This window comes from Lissotriton vulgaris, chromosome 1_1 (assembly GCF_964263255.1).
Source record: "Lissotriton vulgaris chromosome 1_1, aLisVul1.2, whole genome shotgun sequence".
NCBI classification, from domain to species: Eukaryota; Metazoa; Chordata; class Amphibia; order Caudata; family Salamandridae; genus Lissotriton; species Lissotriton vulgaris.
In genome coordinates, this window is record NC_141685.1 from 1,733,596,285 (window position 1) to 1,733,608,553 (window position 12,269).

At 45.4% G+C, this 12,269-nt stretch overlaps 1 protein-coding gene across 3 annotated transcripts in view; it reads right to left on the reverse strand.

Annotated features, from left to right (window-relative positions):
• Positions 1 to 12,269, reverse strand: part of NUP107 (nucleoporin 107) — a 590,137-nt gene that overhangs the window by 245,379 nt on the left and 332,489 nt on the right. For all 3 annotated transcript variants that reach the window (XM_086919004.1, XM_086919006.1, XM_086919003.1), the window contains exon 19: positions 9,531 to 9,649. In XM_086919004.1, coding sequence (XP_086775130.1) covers positions 9,531 to 9,649 — 119 coding nt within the window. The remainder of the gene's footprint in view (positions 1 to 9,530; positions 9,650 to 12,269) is intronic.

Sequence of the window (12,269 nt, forward strand, 5' to 3'; positions counted from 1 at the left end):
GTTTCGGCTCTGTAGGTTTCGGTTTCGATTTTGAAAGATCGACCGATGGCTCCTTCGAAGTATTCTTAGCCTGGCCTGGACGCGGGGCTCTAGAATGTGGAGTAAGATCTTGGCTAAGGCCTTTCGGCGATGCCTCAACCTGAGCCGTAGGGTGTGTATCATTAGTACGCCCAGCTACTGCGGCTGGGCTTGAATCATCACTGGAGTCGTCATCGACGGCCCCGATGACCTCATCGTCGTTCCCTACCTCAACAACTTCTTCTTCGTGGACGTATTCCTCATCTTGTTCGTCCACATCGAAGTTGGAGTCATGCTCCGACGCTGGGTCCGCCTGCTCGTCAGGATCTTCTTCGTCGGCGCCTTCTTCGTCGCCGGCCTCGAAGATGTCTACCGGCTCGGGCGCCGACTTCTGCGCTGACTGTCTTGCTGCGCGTCGAACTTCGAAGCGTTTTCTTGGAGCGGAATTTCGAGCAGGCCATACAGCTGGCCTCGTCGTGCTCCGGGATAAACATTTATTGCACACTGGGTGCACATCAATGTGAGGGTATTTCGAATTGCAGACGGGGCATCGTTTGAACGGGCTCCGATCCATCGTCGTCGTAGTTTGGGCCTTTGGTGTCGAAAGTGAAAAATTGCCTTCGACGTCCGGTTCGAAGAACTGGAGAAGAAACAGGCACCGAACGAGACAATACCGACGCCCCGAAGGCCTTTTGGCCTTAGTAAAGAGTTATAACAAAGTTTCCGAACTGGAGTCGAGAAAGTACATCCGAACCCAATGGCGGAAAAAAACAATCTGGGGATGGAGAGGATGCCCATGCACACTGTAGTCCAGGGGAGGAGCCACCTATCTCGTGATACTTCGAAGACTCTTCCAGGACAACAATGTGCAATCATCCGGATCCAACACTAGGCGGCGATCTATGCACAGATATGAATTCAGCAGCCCACATGCCTCGAACCAATGTTTAGGTTCCACACTGGAGAGGGTGGTTACCTAGGAGGAATAATTCTTTTTAATCCTGCCATAAAAGCTTTTATTGCTGGTACTCTAAACAATGACATATGTTGTCTGTTTTGTAGATATGCTGCAATGGCTGCAAGATGTAAGGGTAGAGATGAATATGCCAGATTACATCTCTGTAAATGGAGAAGGTAACAGATAATATTTTGGATGGAAGCATCTAAAGGGTCAATTTGATTATTAGTGCAGTAAATGACAAATCTTTTCCATTTAGCAGCATAGCAAGCTCTAGTAGTAGGTCTTCTGGCTTCTTTAATGATATTCATACAGTCTGGTGGCAGGTTAAGGTAACCAAACTCTAAGACTTCAGGAGCCAGATTGCCAGATTCAGTTGACTTGGATCTGGATGCCTGATGTCTCCATGGTTCTGCGTTAGCATGGATGGTGTCAGAGAAAGTTTTTGGTGTGGAACTAGAGAGAGTTCCAGCAGTGTGGTGAACCACGGTTGGCGTGCCCATGTGGGAGCTACCAGGATCAGTTTCAGAGACTGTTGTCTGAGCTTGCATACCACTAGAGGTATTAGTGGGATTGGCGGAAAAGCGTACGCAAACCTGTCTGACCAGTTCATCCATATCGGATTGCCCTTGGACAACAGGTGCGGAAACCTGGCGGCGAAGGTTGGGCATTTTGCATTTTCGTGTGTGGCAAACAGGTCTAGGTCTGGATGACCCCACTCCTGGAAGGTGTTCTGCAAGCAGATATATCTTTTTTGGAATGGCCCATCTCCAAATGTTTTGTGCGAGCTGAGACAGTAGCAGGGAATGTGTGCTTCCTTGTTTTTGTATGTAATACAAGGCTGTCATGTTGTGCGTCCGGATCATGACAGCTTTGTTCCGTATGTGCACTTGGAAGGACTAGGAAAATTGCCAGCAACTGTAGGTGATGGATGTGAAGCACCATTTGCTGAGCAGTCCATCTTCCCTGAGTTGTGTGGTGGAGCAGATGTGCTCCCCATCCTGTCAGGGATGCGTCTGTTGTCAGTACTATCTGTGGAACTGGCTCGAGGAACGGCCGCCCTTTGGAAAAGTTTTTGGTGTTCAACCACTGCAGAGAGCGATGTGTGCAGCGGTCCACTAACAACAGGTCTGTTAATTGTCCTTGTGCCTGATTCTATTGATGTGCTAGACATTCCTGCAATGGGCGCATTTGCAGTCTTGCATATGGTACAATAAAAATGCAAGATGCCATCATGCCTATTAATTGCATGAACACTCTGTCTGGGAGAGAGTCTTGGTTTTGAAACCTTGTAACTAAGGCTTGAATGCTCTGTATCCTGGCTGGACTGGGATAAGCTAGAGCTGTATTGATGTTTATGGTAGCCCCTAGGTATTGATGTACATGAGAGGGCTGGAGATGTGACTTGGTGTAGTTGATTGTAAACCCCAAGTCGTGCAGTGTTTGAATTGTTTGAGATGTGTGTTGGACACACTGATGGAATGACTTGGCTTTTATGAGCCAATCGTAAAAGTATGGGAAGACGTGGATATGTTTTCTTCTGAGATGTGCTGCTACTACTGCTAGGTACTTTGTAAACACTCTGGGTGCAGTTGTGACCCCGAATGGAAGGAATTTGAACTGATAGTTTTGTCCTTCTAGTATAAATCTGAGATACTTCCAGTGAGAAGGATGTATGAGAATGTGGAAGTAGGTGTCCTTGAGGTCTAGTGTGGTTAGGAAATCGCCTTGTTGCAAAAATGGGAGCACTTGTTGTAAAGTGATCATGTGAAAATGATCTGAGTGTATATACAGATTGAGAGGCCTTAGGTCTAGAATTGGTCTTAGTGTTCAGTCCCTTTTGGGTATAAGGAAATAGAGTGAGTAAACTCCTGTTCCTTGATGTTTTAACGGAACTAGCTCTATTGCATCTTTTTGCAGCAATGAGAAAACCTCTTGTTGGAGCAGCGTTAGATCTTCTGTGGACATTGGGCGCTGTCTGGGTGGTATATGTGGAGGGGTAGCTGTAAGCTCTAGGCAGTAACCATAATGGATAATGTATTTCCCAATTGTCTATATTGTGATGGAATTCCAGAAAGGTAGGAACTGTTAGTCTGCCACCTACAGGAGAGGAATACTGTTGGGGGAGCAGAAGGAAGTCACTGTTTTGCGTTGAAAGAGGTTCGATTATTGTTATTTCCTCGACCTCTTCCCTTGTTGTTGTTGCCTCTGTAGCCCCCTCTAAAGTTTCCTTTATTAGAGGATGTTTGTGTATTTGTTTTAAAGGAAGCTGAATTGTTTGCTCCAGCTTGTTTCGAGCCTCCTCTGGAGCGACAAAAGGAGCCTCTTGCTTGGGTGGACTGCAGAGCTCCCATAGACTTGGCTGTGTCAGTGTCGTTTTTCATTTTTTCCAGTGCTGTGTCTACTTCTGGACCAAACAATTGTTGTTGGTTGAATGGTTGATTTAAGATAGTAGTTTGCACTTCTTGCTTATATCCTGAAATGCGTAGCCACAAGTGACGTCTAAGGAGGACACTGGGGTTTATTGCCTCAAATGCAGTGTCTGCTACATCTAGTGCACATTTAATGGAGGCATTTGATATAAGCTTACCCTCTTGTATGAGGTCATCTGCTTGTGCCTTATATTGGTCAGGTAGATGTTGTAAGAGCTTCTCTAGCTAATCATAGTAAGCCCTGTCGTATCTTGCTAGGAAGGCCTGTGTGTTAGCTATGCGCCATGTATTGCTAGATTGGGCAGCTATTCTTTTCCCCGAAGCATTTATGATCTTTGATTCTTTATCAGGAGGTGGTGCTTCACCCGATGTTTGGGAATTTGCTCTTTTCCTAGCATTTGAAACTACTAGGGAGTCTAAGGGTATCTGCCCTTTAATGTAGGCAGGATCCCCAGGAGCTGCTCTGTACTTTTTCTCTATCATTGGGTTTATGATTCTAGCTCTTACAGGATCTTTAAACACTTCTGGTGCATGTTTAACGACTCCTTTAATCATTGGCAGTATTTGCACAGATTTTTGGGAGTGTTCATAAATGTCTAGTAAAAAATCTTCCTCTGGCTCATCTGAATGCATGGTGACATTTTGATAGATGGCAGTCCTATTAATTAAGTGTCCAAACCCAATATTGTCTTCTTGAGGAGAAGGTTTAGATGGATATATTTGTGGGTCAGGAATATCTGGTATATCCTGTGGGTTTGGATACTCCCAGGCTGGTGAACCTGTTGAGTAGGGAAAAGGGTCATCTGGGTCTCTCCCGCCCCCCATGCTATACTCCTCATCATCAACATCCTGAGGAGGTGTATGTTGTGGAGAATGAGGAGGAGAATTTTGAGGCGAAATGTTTAAAGGAAGAGAAGGAGATACAGGAGAAGAAGGGTGCATAGGAGATGTGGCAGAGTAATTCTTCTTGACAGGCACTGGAAGTGTAGGTGCTGCATCTGACTTCCTCTTCCTGTGTGGTGTGGTGGAAACATGTCTTGTTTCTGGATCAATGTAGATCCTTTTTTTGTAAAGGATCTGGTTAGAAAAGCTCCTCTACTTGAGGCACAGCCTTCGGCGCCGATCTTTTCGGTTCCGAACCTGTTTGTTGCTTGTCTTTAGCCTTAGGAGCCAATGTTGAGTCCTTTGGCATAGATTTTGGCACCAAAGGTATTGTCTTTGGAGCCAAAGCCTGTTACGTGGGCTTGGAAGGATCGGAAGCGGGCTTTGTTTGTTTCGGCATCGATGGTATTGGCTTCGGAGTGGAAGCTGTTTTCGGGGCATCGGAAACAGGCTTCATTGTTTTCGAAGCCTCTTTGTCTCTTGGAGTCGATGGTTTTGGAGTGTCTTTCGGAACCGGTACTTCTTTTTGTTTCAGTGCCGAGGGAGCAGGTGGTATAGGTACGTGGTTTGCTCGGTATGGAGCTACCGGAAGGCTTCAATATTTTCTTCAAAGCCGGGCTCGATGGCAGGGTTTTCGAAGTGTTTTTTCGGTCGCGACTGGGCCCCGCAGGCGGAGTGTTGACCTTTGCCTTCGATTTTGGTGTTTGGGCTGGGGCAGGGGCAGTGGTACTCACGCGTTGACCCGAAGGTATGGCGTCATCTGAGTCATCTGGCACGTATACGATCTGGAGATCATAAGAATCTTCCTCCGGGACACATGGACCTTCGTCGAAGATATCCACTGGTTCCGACGCTGATCTCTGCATGTCGCGTCGGCGGGCCCTCCGATCCCAAATGGTCTTTTTCGATTGAAAGGATGCACAGGCTGTGCAGCTGGATTCGTCGTGATCTGGCGATAAGCACAGGTTACAGACCTCGTGATGGTCACTGTATGGAAATTTTGCTCCACACTCTGGCATCTTTTAAATGATGTCCTTTCCATGAGGTGTAGGCCTCACAGCGTGGGTGGGCCCAACGGCCCGCATCGACGACCGGAATAGAGCTGACTAAGTCTAGTCGATGTTTATTGGTATCGAAAGTTGTTTAGTGAAGTTTGAAGAAAATGTTTACGTGTGGAAGTACTTGAAAAGTAGATTTTGAAGCAGAGCGGAAAAGTTTCATCTGAACCCAGTGGCGGTGAAAAACAATCTAAGGATGGAGCCGATGCCCATGCGCACCATCGTCCAAGGGAGGAGTCACCTATCTCGTGACTACAAAGACTTCTTCCATGAGGACGACAACATGCAATCATCCGAGCCCAACACCAGGTGGCGATCTAATGCAAAGTGTAGAATCTGCAGCTCATATGCCTCGAACCGGTCTTTCCGAAAGGTTTCATCAGTACTTGGTGGACCTAGGTCCATCCTCCCCAAGAATTGTGAAAGAAGGCCGACCACTGGGTCAATACTAGGTTAACCAAGACAACTTATGGTGGGGATGACCAAAAGAATGGGGTTACTAAGCATCATCCAAGGGAAAGATTATGAACAATCTAAAGATAAAAACTAAGTCTTCTAAAGGCCCCCAAAAACCTTTTCAGGAGGGTGGGCCCCAAGCCAATGCACAGACCAAGGATGGGTACCAGGGTATGAACTGGAATCCCAAGAAGGCTTGGTGCTTTAATTGCAAAGCCAGTGGGCATCGAACTGGAGACCCTATCTGTCCCAAAGGAATCCCCCTAGTATACTTTCAAGTACCCCTGCAGAAGCAAGTCTCCAGATGGGATCCTTGATGTGCTCTGACCAAGTCAGAGAGCACACAGAAGCTGCACTAGTCTGAGGATGGGGGTGGATGTAGCTGCCTTTGCGGTTTGGCTCACTATTATGCAAAAATACCAACAGCAACCTTTGATAAATGGGGTTAGAGTAGAAGCACTGAGAATTACAGGTGCAAGTGTCACTATGGTGACTGAAAAACTTATCTCCAGAACAGTCTTTGGCTGGATAGACTTATCTAATCACCTTTCCTGATAATGTGACCAAGGCTCATTCCATGGCTTTGGTGTCCTTGGAATGGGCCAGAAAAAGGTGGTTGAGTCCTCTGCAATTCCTGTAGAAGGTCTGATAGGGAATGATCTGGAGTCTTCACCTTGAGCTGAGTTAGAGTTAAGATTCCATGTAGCCATGCTGGGAATCCCTGAATGAGTGTGCGTAAAAACCCGAGCAGCTTCTGGAGACTGTGATGGGATTCCGGGGGCAAGGAGAACCACCAGTTCAGCATTCTTGTTGTTGGGAACATTGCAACCAAGTGGGTTAAAATGGACGTGCTCTCGGATGGCGGCGTACCCAACCCTAAAGATGGTGGCATAAGGTAAGAATGCAGTGAAGGAACAAAGTGGAAAGAGGGCATGGAGAAATGAGGATGTGAGCAGGAATCCCTGTTGAGCGACTGCTGGAGTGATCATCTCTGTTGGAGGTGTGCAGAGCTCAGAGGGACGAGGGAGGACGTGCTGGGCTGAAGCAGGATCAGGCTAAGCAGGGAACGCCAGCAGCAGACCGGGAGGAAAAGGAGGCGGTTTACCCAGGAAGAGGTGTTTGGGACTTTGCTGCCACGACTCAGGAACAGTCGCCTCACTCAAGTGTCTGACTGCGGGTTGGGGAACACAAGGTGGTGGGAGGTAACACAGGAATTTCTCTTTAGTGTATAACAGTATCACAGCCGTCTAGGCGAGGTGTTTGGTAAATTGGGGATTTGGCAAGTTATTCTAACCTCACAGAACACATTCCAACTGAGTAGCAAAACTCCCTTAGTTAAAGGGCACAAGCTACTCATCTTGTGGTGTGGTGGTGAACCTAGTACTGACTGAGAACATGCCTTACTAAGACCTAAGTCACTTTCTCCTCAAGGCAACACCGGTGGAGCTAAAAAAGAAGCCCTGATGTATGGAAGTTCTCCCCTACCAGAGAGTTGTAAAACAATCTACCAATAAAAGTCTGCTTACTCAAACCACCTCTGTAGTCGAGTCCAGTCCATCTTCTTGGTACAGAGACCCTCTAGGGAATAGCAGTGCTAAGGACAGAGGACCTATTCAACTCTTGAAAGCCTGAGACAGCAAGTTGATGCGCAGTAAAATGCCAGTGGCTCCCACAGGACCTAGTCGGAGGAGGTACTCCTGTACACTGAGGCCTGAGACCCCCAAAACAGGTGCCACAAGGAGAGTGATAGTGCCTCAGCAGTATAGAGAGCTTATGCTCTCATTGGCCTATGACATCTTCCTAGATGGGCATCTTGGCCACAGCAAGACCTCTTTTGGGCCAATAAATAAAGAGCCAGCTTCCTACACTTTTATTTTGTAAAGAACTTACAGGCGTATTAATTGAATTCACCAACTCGTATTGATTTCCCTTGAATTAAGGGGATTTTAACTTATGCTTGGACAAATAAGAAGAGCCCAAAGCACCCACTCACAATTTGAATAATGCATTAATATGCAAAGGAAGCTATGCACATGACACATATTATACCTGATAATTGGGCCTGAAAATTATCTATTTAATCTGCAGATAATTCCCTTAGCATGGGCAGGCCACTATCTATTAGCACAGCAAGTAGACAATATTGCTACATTCAAAGGATTTTCTTCTACCATCAGACTGTCGCACAATTTGACTCAGCTATGTGCCGAATCATTAGACCCATACTAATTCTTGAAATTGAAACCTTAGGAAATACAACCAATCCACTAGCAAACTACATTACTTACTGTTCTGCTATTCGAGACACTCTTAATTCCCTTGAACTATTAAAACCCTCTTGCCAACGACCCAAAGATAAGCCTGCTCCATATTTCCATAATGATCATAATTCTATTAAGAAGTGTGGTAATGTGCACTTACTAAGCCTGCAGCTTAGAATGTGATGAGCTCATGGAGCAGGAGACGAGTGTTCTCTCCCTGACATTCTGCAATCAGTCAGTTGATCCAGGGGCCCCCTATTGTACAGTTGTATTTCTTTTAATAAACCCACTTCTACAAATATTTAACTTGAAGAGTCATCTCTACAAAACGCCTTGAAAAAGACTAAGAGACTTGGAGACCATCTAATGACCCGAAAGTCCAACTACACTATAAAGAAGCGCTCAGTAACTTCAAGACCGTGCTCAAAATAGCAAAACAAAATATTTCTACAACAGAATGTCAAATGCATGTAATATGCAAAAAAGAAGAAATTGCTATTTTAAGAGAGCTGCCTAATTTTTCCTCGCTTCATTGACAATCTACCACTTTTGGCGATCGTCTAAGTATTTATTTATATCTGAATAGAAAAAAAAACTGCCTCCATTACCAGTTTCTTCATTTACTTTTGATTTAGTACCAACTGATTTAACTGCTAATTCGTATAGTGGTCTTAGTTTAATTTTTACACTCCATTGAACTGATGTTCTTAGTGAATTAATGCACATCTGGGTTGTCTTTGATACAACACATTAAGCATAACACAAAATTAGGGGCTTTTGGTCTTCCTGTCCTATAGGACCTTTTTAGTGTTTCTTTAAAAACAGGCATAGTCCCGGACCTTCTTCAAAAAAGACTTGTCATTTCTTTATTTAAAAAGGCCAACCTCGACCCACTCTTAGTTTCCAACGGCCGTCCGTCAGTAGTTAAATGAAATACAAACTGTAAGTTGGCACTAAGAGTGCAGTTACAGACCAAACGCCCTCACTTCAAATTGAATTCTAGCTGGATCTTTTTCTGCAAAAAAAACCTCCAAAATAAATCTGGAATAAAAAACACGCAAAGATCATTGCTACCTATACACTGTATATTCAGATAGTAGAATCATAGAGTAAGCTAACTGAACCAGTGCTTAGGAATAAGCATTGTAACTCTTAAAACAATTTCCCCTAAGCGGCATTTTCCTATGGAATTGCACTTGCTCCTACACATACAAGATATATATAAATCTCAAACTAAGCATGTGTGTGCTTACAATCACTCATGCATGCCTTAATAACACATCAGTCAAAGCCATTTGAGATGCAGCTGCTGCACTCAGCACACTAATACTTATGTTAGCTTAGAACTGACAATATTAAGAAAGGGAGTGACTCCGTTAAGAAGATTAACAGTTTGATAACTAGCTATGTACTACTGGAGGGTGGTATATGTGTGATTTTCCCCACAACAGCCAAGAGAACATACCTTAATCTGCACACCGAGAGTGCGGAAGAACAAAATGAGGTGAGTCATGAAGCGCAGGAGATGTCCCAGCAGCAACTTTGCTTCTCTTGACAGCCACTCACTAAATTCATCCATTAAACCTGCAGCAAACACATTAAACACTGTCACTTGCATGAAATGTAAATAACAATGGAGTGAAAAAAAAGATGAATACATTAAAACTCTGCTAATTCCAACAATGGTTATGACCTCAGGTTCCAAAAACAGGCAGAACCTTTTTCATTATCCAAGCTGTAAATGAAAAGGTTTAAAGAAAACCATCACTGTACTATACCCATTCCCACAATATCACCTACACAGCCAGACAGGAACCCTGAGTACTTTCAGAATATTTATGTCAGAAGCTTGGACTCAGCCATCCCTAGTGGTATAACCCTCCTATTGTCAACACAATGCCATTCTGCAAGTTGGTGTTTAAAAACAAATCAGAAACAACACAAAAACATATCTTACATCTTGCGTGGGTAGAATATTATAGAAGGTGTCACACTGAAGTGTACAAAAAAGGTGATGGATGGAATGCTTGCATTAATCTCAGCTGCTGGTAATTACTCAAGGAAGCATCCCAGTCCAGCGTTAATTTACACACTATGCCACCTCAGTTTGGACCCAGCCATATGGAAATCAGTCTTGACCCTACCCCAATGGGAACTGTCCAGCCCAACCTGCCAGGCCAGGTCTTCCCTCAACTAGAACACAAATAATCCAGGAGCAGTTTTGCGCTTATTAGGCAGTAGCGACCCAAACTGGTGGCAGGGCAGGGTGGGAACCAAGGATGGACAACAAAATTTAAATTAAAATTAAAAAACGTACCAGCATCTGAAGGTCCGATCTGACTCTGTGCACTGCAGGCACAGACTCCCAGAATCTGCTGCGGCCCTGACACTGCATGAAAACATCAGGTTTGGCTTGGGTGCCATCAATTTGCGCTCCCAGGTAGACTGGGAGCCTGTGCCTGGGGTTGGAGAAAGCTACAAGCATGACGAGACAGACAGCCAATCCAACCAATATTCAACTATAACAAACAAGCGTAATTTTTTAGGCTGCTGGTGGGGGGGGAGGGGGGGGGGGGGGGTTGGAGGAGGAGGGTTGGGCTTGTGTTTGGCAACACTAGGGCACACCATCACAGGGCAGTATAGTTTGGTTCTAGTAGCATAGTGTGCACGGGACCTATGTCTAGGCATACTCGCTCCACTTAGGGCATAACACTTAAGTATACAAAAAAAGCGATGGATGGAAGCTTGAATTAATCTCAGCCACTGGTAATTACTTGGGGCCACATCCAACTTATTTCTGGTGTTGGGGGTCTTGTCCGAGAGCAAGAGTATAAGTTGTGCGTTGTTGGCGTAGGAGAGCATGTTGATGCATGCACAGATGATGTTGGCCAGAGAGATCATGTATGTACTGAAGAGGGTGTGGTTGAGAGATGAACCGTGAATCAATCTGAAGAGAAGTTTGCAAGCTTCTGAGGAATAAGGTGCCAGGCTGAAAGATTGTGTTCTTTCGTTAAGAAGGAGAAGATCAACAGGGTGCAGGTCCTTGGATGTAAATCTCGTACTGATGCTTGATGAGGAAGGGGTGTGAGACTGTCAAATTTTGCAGCGATACAGGAGAATACGGGCTGTTGTGTCTCCTCTGTCAATCGTCATGCGGATGTTGTCTGTGGCAGCGATGAGTGCTGTTTATGTACTGTGGTTGCGCCTGAATCCTGACTGCATGGCATAGAGGAGCTGGCGGTTGCTGAGCTGGTCGATGAGTCACAGGTTGATCATTTTCTCACAGACCTTTGCTGGGTATGGCAGGAGGGAGATCGATCTGTATTTGGAAAGCGCAGCTGGGGTAGTGAATAGTTTCTTAAGTAAGGGCATGATGGTGACAGTTTTCCAGGTGTCCAGGAATGTGGTTGAGTCAATGGAGGCGTTGAGGATGGGTGTTAGTGCTTCCCGGATCGGTGAGCGTCCTTTGATGAAGGCGTAGTGGGGCAAGGGTCAGATGAGGCCTATGAGTGGATAGTCTTCTTGGTAGCAGCGATTTAGACAGTGATGACGGTCACTTTGTTCTTCTGCCATGATGGAAAGTTGAATTATGACGGTGAGAGGGTCCAGGTCAGGATGGAAGTTGCTGTATACGGCAGGGAGTCTGTTACAGAAGATTTCAGAGAGTTTGATGCAAAGTCTGCAGGTGCGGTGGAATCTTGGATGATGATGGGGAAGTTTTCCTTGCTGTTGTTAATGCCAATGTTGATGCAATCGACAAGAGCATTGCGCTTGGTGTTTTGTATCTGCTGGTGGTAGCTTCTAATGGCGGATTTGAAGATGCCTGTATCCGTGGTGTCTTGCTATTTCAATTCTTTATCGAGTTTTTATCATTACATTAACAAGAGTAGCACAATAAAGATACATTTTTTCAACACAATTTTTATTGGTTTATTATTAACTTACAATGCAGTACTGGTAAGCATCATAACAAATTTGTATATCGGCATTCCCTAATGCACTTGGTAAGAAACAGAATCATTCAAAGAGTAATGACCATTGCTTTATCTGCAGCCGCCTCAAACTCCGGTCCTGGCGCGGTCCATTAGTGGGTGCCGTGCTAGTAGCCATTCTCAACTGCCCCCCAACCCCCATCCCTGCCCAAACTCAGTCAACCCCAACTGCCTCCCCCCCTCGCTCCCTACCCCCCCAGGCGTGTCAGTGT